General features: G+C 43.0%; 1 protein-coding gene across 9 annotated transcripts in view; it reads left to right on the top strand.

Annotated features, from left to right (window-relative positions):
- LOC147021846 (histone deacetylase 4-like) overlaps positions 1 to 25,000 on the top strand; it is a 291,321-nt gene that overhangs the window by 22,440 nt on the left and 243,881 nt on the right. For 6 of the 9 annotated variants that reach the window (XM_085892253.1, XM_085892250.1, XM_085892247.1 and 3 more), the window contains exon 2: positions 8,789 to 8,858. The exons of 2 other annotated variants lie outside the window; for them this stretch is intronic. In XM_085892253.1, the coding sequence (XP_085748379.1) occupies positions 8,804 to 8,858 (55 nt within the window). In that variant the 5' untranslated portion in view covers positions 8,789 to 8,803. Of the gene's footprint in view, positions 1 to 8,788; positions 8,864 to 25,000 lie in introns of those variants that run through there. One more of the 9 variants, XM_085892256.1, reaches the window with a different exon arrangement.

The following is a 25,000-nucleotide window of genomic DNA, read 5'->3' as shown; positions in this document are numbered from 1 at the left end:
CCTCGGCAGGCAGAGCTTCCCAGATGTCGGGCAGCTCCGCATCCTGTGGCTCAGTTTGGATCTCCTCTTCGATGAACTTGGCCTTCGCGAAACAGTTCCTGATCGTCGACTTGCCGACCTGCTCCCAAGCACGCCGGGCGACGTGTAGAGCGTTGAGCAACGTGAACTTGAACTCCTTTCCCTCGTCTATGGCCTCAAGCCGGCGGCATAGCAGGAGCTTCTTGTCGTGGCGCTTGAGGTTCTCTATGATTCCCTGATCCATTGGTTGCGAATTGGCTGTCGTGTTGGGTGGGAAGAAGACCAGTTGGATGTTGTTCAGCTCGAGCTCGGGAGGGTGGCCAGAGAAGTTATCGAGACAGACCAGCACTCTGCGTCCCTGCTGGCCGAGTCGTCCGTCCCACGCACGCAACATCTCCTCGAAAAGCTCCGCCGTCATCCACGCCTTCGAGTTCGCCTTGTACTTGACCGGGATCTCTTTGTTCTTGAAGGCACGGGGTTTCTTGGAATTGCCAATCACCAGAAGAGGGAACTTCTCGCTGCCGCTCATGTTTGCCCCAACCAGAAGAGTGATCCTTTGCTTGCTTTTCTTTCCTCCAGTACACTGCTCTCCCCTGAAAGCCATGGTCTTGTTCGGAAGCAGCTGCCAGAAGAGTCCAGTCTCGTCCAGGTTGAAGACGTCGTCTGCGGAGAACTGCCCGAGTAAGGGGCGGAGAACCTGTTGTTGCCACTCAAGAAGGGATTGCGAATCCACCGCTCCAGCTTCGCCCTGCACTGTCTTGAACGTGATGCCGTGGCGCTTCTTGAAATTGCCCAACCAACCGTCGCTCGCCATGAAGTCTGGGATGTGCATCAGCTCGGCCAGTTTCATCGCCTTCTCCTTGATCAGATCGCCGCTGACAGGCACATTCTGTCCTCTTGATTGCTTCAGCCACATGAGCACTCCCTCATCAAGCTTCGGGTCGTGAGCCTGCGTCAACTTCATGCGCTTCGATGGAAATCCAGCTTTGATTGCAGCCTCGATTGCATCCTTCTTGCTGAGAATGCCCTTCACGGTGGTTCTCTTAACTTCGACGCCCCATTTCTTGCTAATCTCCCTGGCCAACTTGGACTGATTCGGTTCCTTCTTCGCGGCATCGATGATCTCCTTCTTCTTCAGCGTAAAGTCGGTTCGCTTGCGTTTCTGAGCTGACATTATGGGCTGAATTTGAAAAAAAAATGATGTCACTGTTGTACGTGTGCCTGCGTGTCTGTGTGTGTGCTCGCGTTTTTTTGTGTCTCGTTGTGCGTGTTGTGATTGGCTTGTTGTGGCTGGCATCGGGGAGAAGAATCGCGTGTTTTGACACAGTCTAACTATGCGCGTACGTATTGAGTTGTGTTGTGCACAGCTGGACTGTAGTTCGTCGCTTCGCCTTTGGACGTGAGTGTGATAATCGAGCACTGCGCAATACAGACTTTTTCACGACTCGTGCCTTTTAACAGTCACACAGTAGTGGCATGGTAGCGAGAGTAGGGGGTGGCATAGTAAATTTATTTTGTATTGAATTTTGTCGGGACCGAGCAAAAGTGGTATAATAGCGAGAGTGGCATAGAAGCGAGGTGGCATAGTAACGAGCTTTGACTGTATATATATGTATATGTATATGTATATATATATATATATATATATATATATATATATATGTATATATATATATATATATATATATATATATATATATATATATATACATACATACATTGTGTTTGGCCCCATCTCTCAATGGTGAAGAATCACTTCAAAAATCAAAAAAATTAGTCCTCGTCACATACCCAACCTTTCCACCAAATTTCGTCGACAACTGCTTGAGATCCTGCTCACGGACCGACATACATGGACACACAGACAGTTGAAAACGCAACCTCCGTCCACCTTAGGTTGTGGAGGTAAACAATTCTATCTCCTCTTTTGCGTATGTGTGATCGGCCGAGTTCAGATCCAAAGTGCTGCTCAACTCCAGCTTCGTTTTCTGATTCATATTCTGATTTGTGTTCGAAATGAAACATTCAAATCAAATTCAGTTGTTCCTCGATCATCAGCTGACATTTGTGGAGATGGACAAACAGAAGTGAAGCAATTGCTTAATGCTACTCTTTAATTCGTGCGCGTGGGGTAAAAACTCACGCCACATGGGGGTTACTCGGAATCAAAAGTTGCAGGACCGATGTGAAATTTGCTGCACTTGGGTCACTGGTTCACCTGCAATTTTGAACTGACCTTCCCCCCCCCACCCCACCCCCATCTCATGGTTGTACATTTTTCTTTTCATAGCTACTTGTTTGAGTTCGGGCTTTTTGCTGAGACAAAGTTGAGGCGTTGACGATTGTTGTGAAACTCAATGAAAACAAATACCTTGTAAAATTGTGATTTGAGCTTTGTCAGATTAGCTGCATGCTTTGTATTTATTTTATTTTATATTTTTTGTGCTTTAATGACCTTCCATGTGAATCTTCATTAATGGATCCCACTTTGATTTCCCAGTTGATGAGTGGCTTGTATTTATTTTACAGCCAAGCTGACATGTGAGCACCTTAACTGGACGTGTTTGCAAGGCTAGATTATTGTTATTTTATTTCATTTTTTTAAAAGTTGGAATGCAATTCAATTCCTGCTTTACTCTCCTGCTGGCACTATTTGTTTTGTGAGAAAATGAGCTCGCATGTCTTTTTCTGGGATTCGATGGTGTTGGTTCTCAGTTTCTCAGGGTATTGAGTTTTGCATCGCATGCTAGTTAAGAACACAAACCCTGCAGACTGAGCCCTCATTCAGAAAGTAATCGTTCATACCGGGTGCATTTTTGAGACTCCAGGATGTTTCCAGTAACACAATAGTTTTACTTTCCAACACCACCCACACGTACTCCTTCTCTTCCCTCTGTTCATTCTGCTTTCTCCCGTCGCTTCATCTCCTTTTCAACCCTCTCCTTCCACCCCTCCTCTCCCACTGATTATTCAGCCATCTCTTACACCCACTGCTTATAATCTCCCTCCTTTAATTATTTTCTTTTCAATTCAAACCTCCACCCACTGATTTATTTATTTGATTTATCAAATCCTTACTTTTTATATTTACACCTGCATCCCTCCCCCACCGCATCTGTTGCTGCGTCAACCACCTGCCCCTCTCAACACCGCTTTCAGGTCCCCCAACTTAAATCCCCACCCTCCCCAATCTTTTCCATTTACATTCTCACGATGCTCCCTTTTTCCTCATTGTAGCACCACACCACACCACACTACACCACACCTGACCACTGCTCTCTCAAATAGTTTTTCTCAAAGCTTTCCTTTACACTGTAGGAAGATGTTCTTCATCCCCCCCCCCTCGAACCCTCTCCATTTCCTCTTTGTACAGCATTTGTAAACCAGGCCAATATGCAATTTAACTTTCCTTGTCTGAAAGACAAAATGAGCATTGACAGTCTAACCTTTCCACCTCACTTTGCTCATCAAAAATGATCAGGTAATGCTGTCTGGCTTTTGGGAATGCACTGAGAGCTTGAGTGGGAGTAAAGGCATTGAGGGCAGAATGGAATGTTGAAGGTTTTGGTGGTGTGAGGAAAACGTTCGTAGCCCGCTTACCTGCAGGTAACTGAGCAGTGCACATACCGGTTTTCTTGTGCCAGGAGTTTTTAACTCGGGTTGCCAGGGAGCTTCTGGTGTGCCCAGGCAAGGATATTTTGCCTTTGGCTGTTGCATTGATGCTCATGGGAACTGAAGGTGGGTGGGTGGGGGTGGGGGGGGATGGTGGGAATGTGAATGTGAGAAGGAATGAAGGGGAGGAGCATGCCAACCCCTTGCTCGGCCTCATTTGCTTCAGCTCGGCCCGTGTGGTATCAGCAGCCAAATGTTTTGGTTTGATATATGAATTAAGATTTCTTCTTCCCCCCCCCCCGGATTTATAGTCATAAATGAACAGTTTTATTCATTCTCTACCCAGCCTGTAATTAAAAATACGTCTTATTGCTTTCAGCATCTTTCGCCAATATCTCATTGAGAAATACTTTACAAATGGGGTAAATGCTGGTTTGTTCTTGGTCATGAAGATTTGGGCTAAATTTCACTTCTCCAAAGGAAACTTCTTTAATTGGTTTAAATGCTTATTGAGCCTGGCATTTTTTTTTTGGCTTTTTAAAGAGCTTTGTAAAATGCACAAATTAGGTTGGTCTGTTTTGGTGTTTGCAGGTTCAAATCCCAGAGACTGTTGATTTGTCCACTTTCTTGTTTGCTTTCTATAGTTGAAAATGGTCGTTCACACTTGACATGTGAACACCTGGGAATATGAATTTTGTTTGTCATGTTGGAGGTGCAGCCTGCACAAACAACCACACTCTGAGATAGCAAGCGGTTTAACCTGATGTCAGGGAATGATCAAGAGGACCATTTGCTACCCTCTGTTTTGGCAGAATTTTGTAATTTGTTCAGGGTGATAGTGATACCTCACCGACTTTTAGCAAAATATACCGTGGGATCTTTTAACGTCCACTAACTAATGCCAGCAGATGGGTCCCCAGCTGTCCTTCTGAGGGACGACACTTTGTGATGCAATGCCTGCGGCGGATCTGTCTGATAGTAAAAGTGAGGTCGGGAATCCAACCCAGACTAAGCATTTCGATGGGAAGTGCACTACCTCTGCACCATCCTGCCAGACTGTTCACTGTCTAAAAGTATCTTTTTAAACTTGTCAGAGTGTATTTGTGTCTTATGTCTGTTCTACAAGTAACATATGGAGAAGATCTCCACGAGTCTTCTAAATAAATATTATTTCAACCAGCAGTCATAGCTGAGATTTCAAATGCTTCAATTAACCAAGTTTTTGCTGCATGCTTTATTTAATCTGCCTTGGTTTCATTGACCTGGCTGTGCAAATTGAATTGGTGTGCAGCAGCTCTTGTTTGAACCAACCGGATTTAAAATCCATTATGAAAACTTCTTCACCCTTACTTCCTGTGTGAAACGTGGACACATGCAAATCTATGGAAAGCAGCAATATGATATTAAAAGTTTGCCCGTAGTAAGTCAGTCAAGATGTTGAAATTATCGAGCCGAGTTCACGTACCTTACGTTCAAGCCGACCGCGTTGGAATGGAGGTTTTAGTCCCCGAGGTCTATGGCTCTGTGAACCTGTCCGAAAGCTTCCTTTGCCTGACAAAGGCCACGCTGGATATTTATGCTCACAAACTTGTAGGCTCACCGAGTAATGCTGCTCATTAAGTAGTCTGATTTGAGTGTTTACACGTTGAAGGCATGCAGTTGTTGTATCCTTTGACAGGTCGTGCTTGAAATGGTGATGAGCTTGGCTCGAGGGAAACACTAATGTCCTTCACCAAAGCCATATTGTGTTATGGGTTTGGAATGGATTTGAAAATGTTTTTCCACCAAAGAAAACGTCTTTATTGCCTTTTTTTTGTCTATAAACTCAAATACTCTGATCTTATGCGTGCGATTGAGAACACAGATTTCGAATGTTAAAATTCTGCAATTTTAACAGAATTGCCAGTACTTTTTGGTCAAATATCGAATTGGTTTTGTCCTTTGGGAAAATAGTGAGCGGAGATAAAGAAGCTATTGTGTAAAAGCTTTTATGAAAAATGGGGGTTGTGGAGGGGTGAGCAATCTCTTTCGACTGAAAGCTGATCTCCAAAAGTGAAATTTTGGAAACAAAGACTGTTTCTTATTTCTTTCGTGGTTACCTTGGCAATAGAATGGGAGCAATTTGAATGTCATTCTATATCCAGATATCTCTCCTGCCTTTGCTTCCTTTCAGACTATGCTTGAGCAACCCATAATTGAAAGCCGAGTAATATTAAGGGTGGCTTGACGTGAGGATATATTGTACAAAAGACTTGTTCAACCGTCGGATGAAATGAGGTCACTGCTTTAAACCGTTTTTTTTTTTTTGTTTGTTTCTGGTAATAAAACAAAAGGGTTTGGTAGATATATTCTGCTTCACAACTCAGAACGCCAAAACAAACAGATTTTGCAAATCCATACCGTCCGTTAAGTTCTGCTCTGATGGTAAGCAGGAAACTGTTTCTGTTGTTTCACTTGTGTAATATGGAATAGGCAAAGCCTAGAAACGAACGTAGACTTCTTACATTCGCTTCTGACTTTACCGATAACTTGTTGACAACTGTATACGTAATTTCCGGTTACTTCGGCCTGGATTCGGTATCAGCGATCAAATAACGTAAATCACGATTAAAAATTATTTTTTGATGATGCGGGAGATATCTTTCTTAAAAAAAATCAGTGGAGGAAATATACACCATGTCTGATATTATTTGGGTCTTTCATGTCTCCGACGATGCCTTTATGTCCCGACATGCATCATTCCCCATGACAAAAAACGGAAGCAAAAGGGTCAAAGCCAACGACACGGATTCACAATTTCCATGGTATTGTGTTGTTGTTGTTTCCTATTCTCTCATGTGCACGCGTTGAGTATGAAGCTCACTGCATTCACTAATATGGAATAGGCAAAGCCTCGAAGCGAACGTAGAATTCTTCTTGCATTCGCTTCTGACTTTACGTACAACTTGTTCACAACTGTATACGCAATTTCCGGTTACTTCGGCCTGGATTCGGGATCAGCGATCAAATAACGTAAATCACGATTAAAAATTATTTTTTGATGATGCGGGAGATATCTTAATTAAAAAAAATCAGTGCAGGAAATATACACCATGTCTGATATTATTTGGGTCTTTCATGTCTCCGACGATGCCTTTATGTCCCGGCATGCATCATTCCCCATGACAAAAACCGGAAACAAACAAAAAAAACGGAAGCAAAAGGGTCAAAGCCAACAACACGGATTGACAATTCTCTCATGTGCACGCGTCAAGTAATATTCACAAGATAGAAATAAAACCCAATTGTGTTTATACACCGCACAGCGTTTAAAAACAACCGGAAGCAAAAGGTCATAGCTAACGGCACGGATTCCAAATAGCCAGGGGGTATTGTGTTGTTGTTGTTGTTGTTGTTGTTGTTTCCTATTCTCTCATGTGCACACATTAAGTATGAAGCTCACTGCGTTCACTATGAACTTTATTTTCTGATGATGACAATAAAACCCCTGTTATGTGACATGATTTTACAATGTTGAAATGCTGTTGAGGTTTTTGTAAAAAAAAATTTTTTTTGCAGGATTTAAGGCTCATAAGTGGAACTACCACGCACAATATCGCACACCAACATAGATGAATACAAGAGAAACAACCACAACACAGGACTGTTAGATGAGACAAACGCAACCACTGAGATTGGGGGAAGTACCATCACTTCCCGGGGCAGTCTGGGTACCAGAGATGTTACACCATTGGTGCAGCTTATCTCACCATACTCAGTGGGCATTTCCTAAAAGTCTGTTCCCACTATCATGATGCGCGGCACAATTGAAATTGTGGTCTGAATCGTGGACAAATCGTGCTGATCCTATCAGATCTTATCAGATCTTGAGGTCAGTCGTGGCAATCGTGTTAATCGTAGAAAATTTTTGAACGGTTCAAAATTTTTCTACGATCAACACGATCAATTGTCAATCGGGATCATCGTATCAGATCGTATTGCATCGTAACAAAGCGCGACAGATTGCATCTAATCGTGCTTCCAAATCGTGGTGATCGAGATCGATCTAAGACGAGACAAACACCACACTCTGTTGAGATGTGATCTCAACTCTGTAAAAGTTCAAGAAACAATGAAGTCCATGGTCAGTTGGGCTGTATATATCCCCGTCGGGGTCCAGTCGTAGCTCAAATCGTGATCACCCTCGATCATGATCATGAAAGACATCGCGACCACAATCGTATCCTATCATAACGGAGCGCATCGGTTCTTGATGAACGTAACGGAACGTATCTGCACGTACCAGATCGTCCTAATTCGGGGAACCCGATCGTGATGATCGTGTCAGATCGAGACCCAATCGTAGACTCAATTGAAACAATCCCATCGGAACGTATGTGATCGTATCTGAACGGAAGATCAGACCGTGACAGATCGTGACACCTGAAATTGACAAATCGTGAACAGATCGCATCAGAACGTATCGACTCGCATCACCTCGTATCCAAACCTGAAATTTCAGAGAAATTCCATGATCAGCTACGAATGCTCAATCGTGGCGTTTGTAACGGATCGCACGACAGTGGGAATCTAGTTTAAGGAGACACTGCATTTTCTGCATTGAACAAAAAATCATGCATGTGGTTTCATTTATCTGTACCATTTGACCCCTTACCTGTACCATAAATCTGTACCATACTGTACCATTTATCTGTACCATAAAAATGAATTTGTGGATTTATTTATATATGCTTCAAAAACTATAAAATGACTGAATCAAATCCAACTAAATTTTGCATGTTGCCTCAGGGTACCCAGAGTATGGTTTCTATCGGGGGAGCATAATCTCCTGGAGAGGGGGTTTAGCTTGGAGGGGAAGACCTCAATTTTCTCCATGTAAATGTGTATGGCATTGCACCACCTGGTGGTCGTATCAGGTATTACAAATAATCTTGTATGAAGAAAGGTTAAACAACCCAATAATATGCATTATGGTGATGTTGAAAAATGAGTGAAAATAATTTCAAATTTTTTAAATGTTTCATTTCGCTCATTTTAAGCAGAGGTTCAAACCAAAAATAATCCAACACTGAGCTTTGCAGTGAAGCGGAAGTGATTTTATTATTATTATTATTATTATTATTATTATTATTATTATTTTTTAACTCGTGCGATGCAGATATAAACAGCAAGGATGGCTGATGAAGATGATGTGGCCGACATCAATTTCTTGAGCAATCTGATTAAAGGTCAGGTATGTGCTTATAATGACGTGCTCGTAAATATAAAACACGTATGCAGAGAAGTAATGTAACTAATCATTATGACTGATGAAAAATCGATAAAGAAAAGTTGAAACGACAAGCAACATGCATTACGGTGATGAAATCTGAGAATAATTCAAAATGTTTCATTTCACTCATTTTAAGTGGAGGTTCTCACCAAAGCATCCAACACTGAGATTCACAGTGAAGTGGAAGGGATTTTGCTCACACCATATAAAAGAGTAGCAAGGATGGTTGATGAAGGTGATATTAGATGACTTCCAAGCAGGTGGAAGATTAACTTGAACAAATAATAGATGGAATTGAGGAAAGTGTTTCTGAAGTTCAACATGTTGTCTCTTGATTACATATGGCAGCAAAGTGATGGGTACTTTGGCTAGTTCCATTTATATATTTTTTAAAACTCCATATTTTCTATATCGAATCATTCAAGCTGATTCCTCAGTTCATGGCTTAATAAGTTAAAAAAAAAATGTAAGATGCTTCATTGAGTGCAGCTTATTTAAATGGCACTGCCTCAAGTAGGGAGACAATATAATGGCAACAGCAAATCGTTTTGAATAAAGTTGTAGTATTTGACCCTTTTTTTTTTCTTTTTGCATACAAACCTTGGCTCATGGGGTTAGTGAGGCGACAGGGTAAAATGGCAATGCACTTAGTAGGGCAGTGAGGCCACAGTTGGGTGCAACGAGAGAGAGAGAGAGAGAGAGAGAGAGAGAGAGAGAGAGAGAGAGAGAGAGAGAGAGAGAGAGAGAGAGAGAGAGAGAGAGAGAGAGAGAGAGAGAGAGAGAGAGAGAGAGAGAGAGAGAGAGAGAGAGAGAGAGAGACTGCAAATATGAGGGATAGGTTGGGTTAATGGGGATAGAAAAAAGTGTGGGTGGAGATGTGGATGACATGAGATGGCAGTGCACAGCCTGCTTGAAGCTCTGAAGGGAGTGGGATTAAACAGTCTCCAGAGGACAGTTTTACGATCGGGAGAAGAGGAACGAGTGGATGTGAGTGGAAAGCTTGCAATTCGTGAGTTGAATCAGGAGGGGGTTACTTGAACAATGTATTTGTGCTTGATTGAGGAGTTGGAGAGGGTTGCAGAGCCAAGGGAGCTTGACCGAAGGAGAGGCAGTTAAAAAAGAGTAAAACAGGCCTCCAACCTGTCTCTGATTGTTCTTGTGCTTTCCCTTGGCCTCATCACTTTTGTCTTACTTTGAGAATGTTCCCTCCTATCATATCAGGGTTCCACAAAATGTCAGATGTTTGTGTTTTTTTTTGCATTGAGAAGCAAAAGTTTGCGATGTTAAAAATGTACATATAGGAGTTTGCGGCAAATTCCAAATATTTATTGCAGATGCTTGAGTATTGATGCAACATTTTTTTCGTTCATTTAACAAGTGACGATCAGTTGATCACTGTGCTCTTATATATCCATCACAATTCAATTAAACTTGATGATAAACTCCCCCCCTCCCTTTTCTTTGTGAAAAGTATATAAACTTTCTTGACCAGCATCGAAGTTGTTAAAAAAAAAAAATCCAAGCTCTGTGATTAAAAAGAAATGCAACCCATGCATACATTGTATACCACAGCTTCGTTGTTTCATTATGAACACTCTGCAGTGGCATCAATGGAAAGACATGTCATCAACATGCTGACTTCATGAATAGTAAAAATGGAGTTTTTTTTTTTGGAAGGGGGGTAGTGGGGGGGGGCTGAAAACCCCCATGATTCTCAGAATGTACTCCTTGCACGATATACAGGGTGTCCCTAAAAAATGACATCATTTGAAACTTGAATATCGAGGTAACTACATGTCCCAGGCAAACAAAAGTAAATAGGCTTCATGTTGAACAATAAAATATTTATTTCTCAAAATTCGAACAGGAGATTCAGAGGGATGTAAATTTTATAACCGTTTTCTCAAAACTTCACAAATGTTCAATATGCGCATCGCCTGTGACACGACACGCGTCAAGTCTGTGGTCCAGCTCCTGCCAAACATGCTGTAGCATGTCTTGCGTAACATTCTCCAGCGCCTCAGTGAATCTCTGCTTAAGTTCCTCGAGGCTTGAAGGAAGAGGGGGGATATAGACCAGTCCTTTCACATAGCCCCATAGAAAAAAAATCACAAGGTGTCAAGTCAGGTGAATGTGGTGGCCATTTCAACGGCACATTGTCATTATCACTGGCATGCCCAATCCATCTTCGTGGTAGATTCTCATTGAGATAAGAATTCAACATTCAACTTAGTTTTTACACATTTTGTTAAAACTTGAGATCATTTGAGCGAGAATTAGCTGTGTTATTAGACTACGACATGATGTCATTTTTTTAGGAACACCCTGTGAATATGTGTATATATATATATATATATATATATATATATATATATATATATTTATATATATATATATATATATATATATATTTTTATATATATATATATATATATATATATATTTATATATATATATATATATATTTATATATATATTTATATATATATTTATATATATATTTATATATATATATATATTTATTTATATATATATATATATATATATATATATATATATATATATATATATATATATATATATATATATATATAATCGTACACTGTCGAAACTCCAATGAGAGCAAACACACAAGACGTACAACAAGGGGAGCAGGAGACGAGTCATGGGAGAGGGAAGGAAAATGGTGTGGAACAGACATGTGGAGATCTGTGGAAGGGAGAGGGATGGGGTGGGGTACACAGGGTAAACAAGATGGGCACTACAGGGACTTTCAAGAAGGAAAACAGGGAATTTGAAGGTGGGTTTGGGGTGGATTAGTGGGGGAAGAAAAGAGATGGTGATGAACAGTTGTTTTGAAGACCTTGTGGGAAGAGAGGGATTGAAGAGAGTGTGGGAGTTTGTTCCAAATGGGGGGGGGAAGAGGAATGAAAGAGTGAAGGTGAGCAGTGATACTTGATTTTGGTTATTTTGCCAGAGGGGGCTGGTGGTGGACCTTGAGCGCCCTGTGGGAATATTGGGGTGGGGGGGGCATATCGCAGACAGAACAGGAGGGGGCTAAGCCGCAGAGGAGACTGTAAAAGACAGAAAGACCTCCGACATGCTTGTGGTGAGAGTGAGTGACCCAAAGGCTCAGCCTCATCCCAGGAGATACCAATGATCCTAAATTTCCACAGCGTGAAACCGAGAAAGGTGAGACAGTAGCACCAGCCCAGAGGGGAGAGCGGTACTCCATTAGGCTGTGGACGAAAGCTTTGTACATGGTCAGGAGCTCAGGTGGGCCGAGGAAGGACTTTTCACGATGGGTTTCCAGTCGGCGACTGGTTTTGAGGGTCAGGTTGGAAATGTGGCTTTCCCAGTGAAGATCATGGCAGATATTGAAACTCTGAAGCTTAAATTAAGACTTCTTCAAGAGGATTGTTGAGAAAGTAGATGGGGTGGGGGGTTCCAGACCGTCCTTTCGGAGAGACATAGTGAGAGTGTGAGATTTGTCAGGGTTGAAAGACATCTTCCACGTGTTGGACCAGTTTGTGATTTTATCCAGATCTGCAGAGAGCGAAGAAGCTGCTGCTTGCCAATCTGAGGGATGACAGATGGTACGGCAGAGGGTGGAGTCATCAGCAAGGAGATAAAGAGGATTTTCTAGAGTCAGAGAGATCTTTGATGAAAACCAGAAAAATAACAGGGCCCAGAACACTGCCTTGAGGAACTCCAGCCTGGACAGGGAGAGGGGATGAGAGAACTCCACTAAGGGGCACACGTTGGCTGTGACAGGAGCAGAAGTCTGAGCCGTGAGTGGAGATGTCTTTGGATACCATAGGAAGAGAGTTTGGTGAGCAGGGCAGGATGCCAGACCATATCAAAAGCAGGCGATATGTCTCGGGATATGGCTCTGATTTCATTTCTGGTATTGAGAATCTCCATTCATTGTTGGAAGGGTAGAAGCAGCATATCCAGTGTAGTGACCTTTTCTGAATCCAAATTGATGATCAGAAATCAGGCCATTTGAGATGAAGGATTTAATGTTGGAAGCGATGCTGGATTTCATAACCTTGCTGATGATTTGGAGAAGGCTGGCCTGTCATTGCAGGGATCTGTTTTGTACCTTTTTTTTTGTGTAGAGCAGTAACATTTGCTGATTTCCAAACAGATGGCAGATGGCAGATGACCTTGAACAAACGAGAGGGTGAGTTGAACAGAGAAGGTGAGCAAGAGGAGAAATGCAGGTTTTTTGGACACGTGGGCTGATGCCGTCTGGACTGCAGAATCTGAGTCGAGGTTTGACAGCAAGCTCTCCATCTTGTCAGGAGAAAAGGACACAGAGTCCAGGGACAGTTGGCTTTGATTGGGTAAGGTGGGAACAGAAAGCGGTTTTGGACACAAGATTTAAAAGCAAACACCGAGTTTAGGCATTCAGCCTTTTCACGTGCGGTATCAGCTGTGTGGCCACTTGAGGTAAGGGAGGGGATGGAGGGGGAACATACACCAGAAACAGATTTGATTAGATGCCACCAGGATTTGGAGGAGGGAGAGAAGTTTGAGAGTTCAGACTTGAGCTTCGAAAGATGTTGTTTTCTGGCTCTCCTGAGGGTAGATACACACTTGTTCCAAGCTTTATGGAAGGAACTGAGATTGCCTTCAGTTGGATTTGCCTTCCATGAAGCGAAGACAATTTGCTTGAGGACAACTGCTTCACCACAAGCTTCAGTGTACCATTGGTGGGAGGAAGTTGAGGACGACTGAAGACAAGAGGGGATAAATGTGCATGAGAGAGCAAGTTTCTCGGAAAGAATTCCTAGGATGAGTTGATGTCCGAGGAAGTACAGATGCGAGACCAGTCCAGAAGTTTGATGGCTGCTTGGAGACCCTGCCAGTCGGCTTGAGTGAAATGCCAGACTCGACGGCGGTGAGGTGGTTCTCTGATAACAGAAAGAGAGATGTATACTTTGACACGCACGTGGTGAGATGAACAGATTGGATTAGAGGAAATTTTTCCAGGGAAATTAGTAAAAAAAATATTCACACAGGTATTTGTGTTTGCATAATTAAAAAAATTCAAAACACCATTCATCCACGTTGTTCTTTATTGTTCTCAATTTTAGCCAAACATGATGTCGTCACCCACAGGCACAATCCTTGGAGACATTTATGGTTGATCATAAGAGGTAATCATCGATTGAAACTACATTGCATTTGAAATGTTATTGACTTTGATTCTCCCTCTGACCCATCCCCTCAACCGTTGTCAGCATGTTGCTCATGATGCTGCTATTTCAAGTTGAAAGGCTATATACTGTGTTGGTTTGGCCATTATGTCTAATCACATCCTTTTCCAATATTCGGTGTATGTGACAATTTCTTCCATAAGCCTTTGACAAAATATAATTCCTCGTGCTAAATTTGTCATTTTAATCATCGACCTAATTTTCCTTTTGGAACTTGATATATATATATATATATATATATATATATATATATATATATATATATATATATATATATATTTATATATATATATATATATATATATATATATATATATATATATATATATATATATATATATATATATATATATATATATATATATATATATATATATATATATATATATATATATATTGTTGTGGTTGACGAAATTCGCAAACCACCATTCAGGTCCCTTAGGTGAGATATCTCGGTAAGTATATGTGTAGTTAGGCCCAAACCCGTTGTTTAGAGGGAATAAATGTCATTCGTGCGGGCTGCGACCCTTCTAGATAGCCGTTTTTCTTTTACTATCTTTATTTTGGACCAGCCGCCATTACTACCACCACCAACCACGTCTCAACAGCCATCACACAACAACCACCAACCGCAACGCCGCTTCACAACAACAGCCACGATCTTTACCGTCACAACTCGCCCTCGCAACCATCGCATCACCGTCATTCCCACGCCGCTTGTGGGCACCGATACTGGACTCGTGCAGGGCGCGCACCGAGCAGGGGTGCAAAAGCGCCGGCCTTTCCGAAGAAAACGGATCAAAAACGACTCACGCCCACTTCTGTTCCGTCCTATCGGCGAGCGTGGGGCGATTTGGCCCCGCCTCCAGGTGCGTTGGAGTAATATCGCTATATGCAAATTCATGGATCAAAAAGCATTCACGCCCACTTTTCCTCGGTCCAATGGGGAGCCAGTTAGAGGTGAAGGGTCGGAGGTAAAGAGTCAAAGGTGAAGGAGCGAGGCCCCGGGGGCTATAAAGGGCTGCGTTCGCTCGCCAAACGGGGCAGTTCGGAGTCGGTGGAGTTGGGAAGAGCCAGTCAGGAGAGGAGTCGGAGAAGGCGGTTGGACGGAGCTGTGGAGAGTTGGAGAGGTGGCGGTAGCGAAGGCGGTCGAGGGGGTGCTCGTGTCAGAGTCGGGGAGCTGCGGAGGGAGAGGCCGGCGGCGTGACCGAGGTCGTGGTGGAGACGCTCGTCGCGGGACCCGAGACAGGGAGATATCCACCCCCCCCCGAGCATCAACAACCCCCTCCTGTTTCCCCCCACGCTGAGATAGTGCGAGAAGGGGGCCCCGTTCCCACCCCATACCAGGCAGTCCCAGCGAGGCCCGCGGAGTCGGGGCGCCAGCGCCATTTTGCGGCTCATCACCAGACGGGTAGGCCCGACGCGATCTCGGCCCCAGGCCCGCCTACCCCCCTCATCCTTGAGGGTGGTCCTTTTCTTTTGCTTTGGGTGTATGTGTTGTCGGCGCCGTCTGTGAAGTAAAACTGTATGTGTTGCCGTGTGCTCGGTAGTCTGTTAGATCTGCATTGTTGCATTTGCTTTTTGTGTAATATTGTGTTTCTTCTTCTTTTACATTTGCTTTTGGTGTAATTGTATATGTGTGCTTTCCGTTCATCGTGAAATAAATGTGCTTTATGTTGAACTGTTTTCCCGCTTCGCTTCGTCTTTTCCTCTATTGAATCTCCATCTTACTTCACGTAAAGGGTTGGTCGTGGGCTAAAACGCCCGATAATTAATCGAACTGTCGAGGCCGACGATAACACCGCTCGGTTATCCCGATAGTACGGAACGGGTCGCTTAAAGTGGCCCGTGTCCGAAGTCGACCTGCGGCGAGGTGCGATCGCCCGGTCTACCCTCCGTGTGGGTACTTAGGTAGGTCGAATTTGGCGAGCAACCCTATCCCACGCGGGGGGCCGATTGGCACGATCGTGGTGAGGCCGAAAGGTCCACCCGTGACTAGTTCCCGGCGTTAGTCCGAGAGGGTCACGACTGGATTGTCCGTCCGGTGGGCGACGTGCCGCGATTCGAGTTACGTGGCCGTTCGCACGCCGGCGGGAGCGAATCTGCAACAATATATATCCATATCCTATTCAAGTGTACAAGTGAAATTGGATACAGGTATTTGTTTGTAACCTGTGCCATTGAAAGTTGATGAAGGTTGTGTTTTCACCCTTCTTTGTTTGTCTGACTATCTGTGAGGAGGATAACTCAAAGTTATGGATGGAGTCAGACGAAATTTGGTGGACAGGGTGTGTGTGTGACGGGGATGAAATTATTCAATTTTGGTGAAGATCCGAATTTGGGTGCGAATATGAGAACTTAAGTGATTCTTCACAATTGAGATTGGGCAAAAATGATAAATATCATGATATTTCAAAAAGTTTTGAATGGGTGATGACAAAACTTGGTGGATGATTTGGTTCGATGACGAGAGCAACTGATTAGATTTTGGTCAAGGTCTGGATGCAGATCCGGCCTATCGGTGGGATACAAAACAGTGTTCAGGCCGGCGGAGGTATGCGCTCTACTGAGTGCCAGTCTTGTTTCTGTTTGTCTGTTTGTTTATATATGCTTCAACAACTGGAAAACTACTGAACCAATTCCAACCAAATTTTGTATCTTGCCTATGGATACCCCAAGTATGGTTTCTGTCTGTTTCATGTTTTGGGAGAGGGAGTCCAATGTTGGGAAGAGACCCTGATTTTCTCCATGTACATGTGTATCGCATAGTATCAACCGGTTGCAAATAATCATCTTTTATAAAGAAAGTTTAAACAATTTAACATTGAGGCAATGTTGGAATCTGAAAATAATTTGTCATTTTCAAAACGTTTAATTTCACTTATTTTAAGTAGAGCTTAAAATCAAAGCATCCAGCACTGAGCTTTGCAGTGAAGAGGAAGCGTTTTCTGCTAGCACCAAATATAAGCAGCAAAGATGGTTGACAGGTGGTAGCTGATTTCCAAGGAGATGGAAGATAACATTTGGCAAGTGGTGGAGTGAATGGAGCAGAATGTTTGAAGTACAACATGCTGTCTTTTAAATCCGTTCGCTAAGCAATGGCTAAAAATGCCAAGTACAGTGTAAGGTGAAATTAAAGAATCCTTGGTTGTCATTTTGAAGATGTTTGTGAAGATTATTTTCTTTCTTGAAAGCTTGTTCAAACGTACTGTGGGTTACCAGCATTTTTCACTTCTGATTGCCTGTCTTGCTGTCTCCACCCAAAGGCTTGTTGTTTCAGTAGGGAAATCCATAACTTGGTCCACCTTTTTGGAGTGGGATGTGGTCGGTCCTTTGGTATCTCATTTTGTGTGCCAGGTTGAAATGGGTTTTCTGCAACACCATGAAAATGAGGAAATTGAATCGAAAGCCACTGGATGGGGTTGTCATGTCATTTTCCTCTTCAAGCTGAAATGGGTCGTTTGAGGAAATATCCTTTTTTTATTATTTATTAAGTCCTCGTTTTATACAACATTGTTTTCAAGCAATTAAATCAAGCTGACATGAAAGTCACAGCTGTTCATTGTTGAGACTTCCAAAAATGAAGGGGTTGATAACGTGAGGTCCTTTTCTCCATTTGGTGCTGTTTGGCCAAGATTCCAAAGTTTTTTTTAATTTGTTTTTTTTTTGTGAAAGGTAACACAGCATTGTTCTCATCACAACAGTGGACTTGCTTCCTTCACCCATTCATTACGAAAATTCCATTATCACCTGCAACCATGAATATTGTTCATCTTGTCCATAATATCTATTATTACTGATCGAAGCTTCATCATGGCACTTGTACATAAATCATGTGGTGGGATAGGCATTAACAGATCAGTGTACTTTTATGAGAATCACAAGGACATCTATCATAAATGTCGATGTCTGTCAGTCCGTCTCCTCCATAACTCCAAAACCATGAAACCTCGCGGCCCAAAACTTTGCATGCAAACGTGTAGAGAACTCCAAGGAAGTGCATGAATGATAATTTGGTGTTTGGGTAAATTTAAACACCCCTTCTCAAGGTAATTTTTGGGGCACTCACAAAAAACAATCAAAAAAATGAGCCGAAGGAAGATGGTGGCGTGCCATCTTGTTTCGCCCCGTCAGCTTGCTGAGGTCTTCAGTGTCCATTTTGTTTTTTTTTATTGGCCTGCTCAAGAATGCCTTGACGAGGAACAGGCTGCAACGGTTTCTTCACGATAAAATGCTCATCTTTTTTTTTCTCTCCACTTTCCTCACTCATATCATTTTCACCTTTGAATAGCTGAAAACATCGCTTTTGTCGGTGCCATAGTTTTAAAATCAGGAGGTTGGATGGATTTCTTTCATTGTCGTTTTCCATGATCTCTCACAGACAAATTGAAGTATCTTCCATACTAATGTCAACGTGTATTAGTGTCTCCTCCATAACTTCAAAACCATGAAACCAAGCAGCCTGAAACTTTGCATACATACTAATGGAACTCCAAGGGAGTGCAAGAGTGAAAATTGGGTGTTTGGGTTAATTAAAACACCCCTTTTAGAGATCATCAATGGCCTCATTTAAATATATCCTTTATCAGGCATATCCTCGGCCACCTTTCTCCAAAGGGTCTGAAGCCACCATCTTTTTTGGCCTGCTCAACCATGCCTTGACTTGGAACAGACCGCAGCGATTTCTTAACTTTAAAGTTTCTTTTATTTTTTTTTTTCACTTTACTCACTCAGATAATTATCGAATGCCTGTTCATTATAGCAACAAATCATTGGGTACATTGTAATGCTTGCAAATGCCCGGAGATGCCAGCGTTCGTGGCTTTATTTAATTTCCGTCTGTCATAAACTTGAATTTTTAAACCAAGAAGAAATACAAAATTGAAGCTCCACATTTGATGCAGCAGCAGTTGCTACTCCTAAAAAAAAAGTGTTTATTTGTCCACATAGTTGACATTTCGGGCATCTCTGGGAGGTGTACGCTTAATATGACGATTCGGTGATTGCTAATCGTGTGCAAAGCGAGCCGTTTCTTTTTGACCGTTTCGTTGCAGTGCTTAAGCCACTTGGCGAGTGCTCTCCAAGCTGTTTGCTTGTAAGTTTTGGTAAAAGTACCCGTGCTTTCAATCTAACATTGATCAGACGTACGTTTCCGCCTGTGCTCGGCCTTGTGGTGGGTGCTTCGGGAGGTGTCTCATCCACTGAAAATGTGCAATTTAATTTTTACAGGACATTGTTTTGTTTTACCTTTTTGAGCAATCTCCTATTGTTATCCTACTCTCACTTTGACATCCATAAAAACATTTTATTTCATACATCCATAAAAACATTTTATTTCATACATCCATAAAAACAATGAGGTCCTTCCGACCAGGTGTTTGCCATGATCTAGCTGTGAAGGCACAGAGCATAGATCAACATTTTGTGTTCTGTGTATATTTTTAATATATATTTTTCTTTATAATTATAATTATAATATATATTTTTATATATATTATAATTATTATTATATATATTATAATTATATATATTTATAACTTAATATATATTTTTCAATTGAATTTCACCAATTTACCACTTGAATTGCTCTTTCAACGAACTCTGTTTACAGGTAAATCTGTGTGTTTGTCATTTTTATGTAATTATGCATGTGTACATCTGCGTGTGTATGTGTGTATATCAACTGTATTACCATAATGGAACTTGGCGTGTGTGCGTGCGTGCGTGCGTTATTAGTTATCTCCATATGCAGGTTTCAGAAAGTGGGACGGAGTCCTCCCATGTGTCGAAGTATCCACCTCCGTTTTGATAAGGGCGGTCACGAATCATGGACCAAGGTGTGAAATTTTGTTCTCAAAGTTTTGTTCCGAGGACTCTTTTGAGGATCGTCACTGAGCCCCGGAGAGCTTCCAGCTGAAGTTTGTTTGGAGTAATATTCCTCGGGATGGTTTTCAAGATCTCTGTCAGGTTCTTCTTCATCATTCCCATTGCTCCAATAATCACTGGTCCAATTTTGGATCTCTTCAACTTCCAGGGTCTTTTCACTTCATTTTTGAGATCTTAGTATTTGGTCATTTTCTTGATTTCTGCATTGTTTTGGCCAAAATCGCTCGGTCCTGAAACGTGTGTGCATGCATGCATGCATGCGTGCTTGCGTGTCGGTCATTAATTGGTATCCACATATGTGGGTTTCAAAATGTGGAATGGAGTCCTTCCAGGGCAGGCTCCAAGTATCCATTTTGGTAAGGGGTCATGATTCATGGACCAAGCTATGAAGTTTTCTGTTCTCAAAGATTTGTGCTCTTTTCATGATTGTCATTGAGCTCCGGACAGCTTCCAACTGCAGTTAGTTTGTAGTAATATTCCCAGCAATGGTTTTTATTAATATCTCTGTGAGGTTCTTCCTCATCATTCCCGTAGCACCAACTATCACTGGTACAATTTTGGCATTCTTCAGCTTCCAGGATCTTTTCACTTCATTCTTGAGGTCTTGGTACTTGGTCATTTTCTTGATTTCTACACCGTTTAGTCCAAAATCACCGGTATTAACACCTTAATTAGCGATGCCTTCTCATTTTGTACCTAAGTATGATATTTGGTCACAATGCGTTGTTTTCGATGTTCACGCTGGATGGGATCATTTGATCGTACGTGAGCAGAAGGTACTTCCATGTTTTCAATGATTGAATTTAGTTGATCATCATCACACCATTTTAAAGCCTTTATCCCTGAGCAGGGGTCAGCTTTTTGCAGGCTCCAATCATGAAACCCTTTCTTGTGGCAATGTTTTTACTGCTGAATGCCCTTCCTGACACCAACCCTTTAGTCGCCTTCAACCCTCCAGGGATAATTACCAGTATATACTGGTGCTCATTTCGCCGACCTTTGGAAGGATGACAGGCTGAGTCAACCCCTCTGATGCCAACTCAGCGACCAGCGGGGCTCGAACTCAGCACCCCAAGGATCCCAAGCCACCGGCTTAACCACTGAGCCACACCAGGCCCACATATAATTTAGTTCATGTTCCCACAAATTATGTAGAACTGGAATATCAACGTTTTTGCAGATGTGCCAGTGGATTACTTTACAAACTTTGCTGTGTTGTTGTGTGCACAGTTATTCTGACATGAGTTTGTGTGTGTGTGTGTGTGTGTGTGTGTGTGTGTGTGTGTGTGTGTGTGTGTGTGTGTGTGTGTGTGTGTGTGTGTGTGTGTGTGTTTCGTCATAAAGCATAGCATATTGTGTCCGGGGTAGGGGGGGAGGGCATGGTGTGTGTCGCCCAGCCCCGACCTGGACTGATAGCCAAACGGTTCTTCCTTGGAGGTGAACATGTGATCTTGGAGATTATGGGACAGCAGGGTGGCAAAGGCATGTAGTAGACGGAAGCACGAGGGTTTATACACGAACCCGCGACAAATACACAACGCAAGCAAAGTTAATAAACAAAAATCAAATGTTTATAATGGAAATAAATCAAAACGGGATAATAATGAAACGTGAGGGAACGTAAATTCCTATTTGAGGCGCCTCCACACAGACTTTAATCCTCCCTTTCTCCTGGCACTGAGCTGTGTGCTCAGAGATGAGTTTCTGAAGTTTCGGGTTTGCCAAACTGTCATCACTGCGCAGGAAAATGTGCCCAAAATGGTACCAAGCCACTCTGAGCGGGAAGCGTGTGGGAGGTAGTTTGGGCGGTGAGATTCCACACCAGGGCTCAGAAACCGCCGTGCAGCTTTTCACGATTGCACTTGCCGACGCTGCTCTTCTGCAAAAAGGTGCCGCCTTCTTCCCCAGTGGCACGACACGAGGCTCCAAGGTGTGTGGTCTCAACTAAGCCAAACAGTCAATGGCTCGCGTCTTGCTCCATCACGTGCACAAATCCGCCTCAGCACGAACACGAGAATCATGCAGCCTTTTTCACCGTGTCAAAGGGAAGCCAGAGAAAACGAGACTTCCGTCTCCAAGTACGTCTCTCACCAAAAATTCCCTTCACGCTCCTCGTTCGTGTCCCGATTACTGATCCTGACTCAATCCTCCCTCTGACGTCACCCCATCCATCATCCAATCCAGGGGTGTGGTCTCGCTAATTATTACTGGAGGTGGGGTTTTTGCCTCCTTCGAAATATCCACCTCAGTTGTTTTAAGGATGTGATTCCTTTTTATCAGCGGTCTTGAAATGCAAAAACATAGGAAAAGGTCACGGGGTAATCACATACTGGGAGAAATTGTCCTCACCCCTGCCTAATTAACACTGCACCCTCCCCCCCCCCCCCATGCAGTGTCTCATAACAACTTAAGCTGACAGATTCCCTACTATTGTTACATTGAAATGTCTCCCACATGTCCACGGACCACACTACTCCATACATTCCTATCTTTCCCATGAAATTCCTCCATCTACCCCACAAGCAACGATATCATTCTCTTTGCTAACCCCACCTCCGTCCTTCATCTTTCTCTTTTTATTTATTTATTTTCCCCCACCCCCCAAACCTCTCTCTCTCTGTCCCTTCCTTGCTCCCCCTCCTAATAAAACGCAGCACCCACACCTCTGCCACTCTCTCGCTGTCTGCCTTTGTCTCTGTCTGTCTCTCACCCCCTCTCTCCCACAGTGTATAGCAACGTTTGGTGAGGTGTTGGTCTCCCCACCTTTCCCCCTTTCCTCACTCTCCCTCCCCTTTCTAGCTCCCCCTTCATCCTCTCTGCCCCCTCCCCTCTCTCCCTTCACCTGCCTCCTCTCTCTCCCTTTACCTGCCTCTCTCTCTCTCTCTCTCTCTCTCTCTCTCTCTCTCTCTCTCTCTCTCTCTCTCTCTCTCTCTCTCTCTCTCTCTCTCTCTCTCTCTCTCTCTCTCTCTTTCTCTCTCTTCACTTTCCTCCCCTTTCTATCTCTCTCCCCACCCCCCCCCTTATTGTCCCCATCAGCAAAGTGACTGGTTGTATTTGCTAGTATAATCTAAATGTGATTTCGGCTTTGATCTCCTGGACTAAATAACTATCTTCACGATGTGGTTTGCCCATGAGAGGTCGTGGTGATGGTGTGCCATCGAAGTTGAAGCACCAGCCTCTTCCAACGGCTGACCATGGAAATAGGCAGGTGGGGTCATTTGATGATATTTCTGGAAACGAGAGCTTGAGACCGAGATTTGTTAGCATTGAAAGACCTGTTCCATTTATCAGATCAACATTTAATCCAGTGTTGTAAATCGAACTTAATTTTATTTCATTGATGAAGCTACAAACTGGTAACAGCCTTGGGTGGAGACAGGGGAGGGTGGAAGGAGTAGTGCGTGAGATGGAACACAAGGAAATTCAACGCAGGTGGAGGCCATTCAGCCCGTCATGCCTGCACCACATCAACACCGCACCAATTTATCAACATGATCAAATAAGAAAAATGCAAAATGTTTTTTTCAATTAATTTCTTTTCTCTGTCTTTCCAGGGGAGGGGGCAAGGGCATAAACTGTCTTGGATAAAAAACAACAACCACAAAACATTCCTTGACGAGACCCCCACCAACAGCACTCCATACACATGCACACAATTATCCATCAATGCTCAAACTACCAAAAAGTTTTGTCAACATCCCCATACTCCTCTATCTCCATAACTTCCAGGTTCTTATCTAATTATAATTTAAACTTATCTACTTTTTCTGCTGCCACTACCTTTCCAGGGAGACCATTCCATGCATTAACTACTCTCTGAGTCAAAGTCCCCTGCCTTACTCCTGTCTTAACTCTCCTTTATTCTCAGGCTATAGCCCCTGGTTCTGTCACTGTCTACTCTATTGAATAATTAATCTGCACTTATTTTATCAATACCTTTCATTATCTTAAACATCTCCAGCATATCTCCTCGTAACTGCCACCTTTCGAGTGTATAAAGGCCTGTCTCCTTCAGCTGCTCCTCAAAGCTGAGTCTAGCTAGGCCCGTAATCAATCTAGTAACCCCATGCTAAATCCTCTTTCTGGCATCTGTCCTTCCGGAACTATGGTGACCAAAACTGCACACAATATTGTAGATGTGGCCCTCACTAAATTCCTGTCCAATGTTAACACCACCTCTTTTGATTTATAAATGATTCCCTCTGAATACAACCTAAAACCCTATTGCTTTACCGAGAGCTGCCTGGCACTGTGCTGCCTGCTTACCTCCCATATCTATTACCACCCCCAGATCCTTCTCCTGTGTGACATGCTCCAAAATTACCCCTTGCATCTTGTAATCTCCATCTTCATTGTTCTTTCCCATCCCCAGCACCTTACACTTGCTCACGTTAAATTCCATCTGCCAATCTTTTACCCAATCTATGCAAGTATCAATACTTTCCTGTATCTGATCACCACCCCATCTGCAATCCACCTTACCTCCAAGCTTTGTGTCATCTGCAAATTTGGAAAGCTAACTCTTCACCCCATTGTTCAAATCGTTGATGTAAATATTGAATGGTAATGATCCGAGTCCTGATCCCTGAGCTACTCCGCTACTTTCATCCTCCCAGCAAGACATCCTCCCACTCACAGCCACTCTTTGCTTCCTATTACTAAGTGAATTTGCAATCAAATTAGCTACCTGATCAGCCACTCCCAAGCCCTCACTTTGGCTAACAACCTCCGATGTGGTACCTTATCAAATGCCTTCTTAAAGTCTAGATACACTTTGTCCACTGCCTTTCCATCATCCACCCAATCAGGCACTCTAAAATACCTCGTACACCCAGACGTTGCTTCATAGCCAAGTATATTTTGGGCTGTCCCGTCTGCAGTTGGGGGGGGGGGGGGTCAACAAACCACTTTAACTGTGGTATGTGTGCAGGAAAATAAATGCAAGTTCTTTCAATCCCCTTGCAGGGAAGGAGGATTTTTTTGTTGT

Source organism: Eptatretus burgeri, chromosome 8 (genome assembly GCF_056783735.1).
Source record: "Eptatretus burgeri isolate ZD-2024b chromosome 8, Ebu_testis_v1, whole genome shotgun sequence".
In the NCBI taxonomy this organism is placed as follows: domain Eukaryota; kingdom Metazoa; phylum Chordata; class Myxini; order Myxiniformes; family Myxinidae; genus Eptatretus; species Eptatretus burgeri.
The sequence above is the reverse complement of the archived record's forward strand: the minus strand, read 5'-3'. Positions and strand labels throughout refer to the sequence as shown.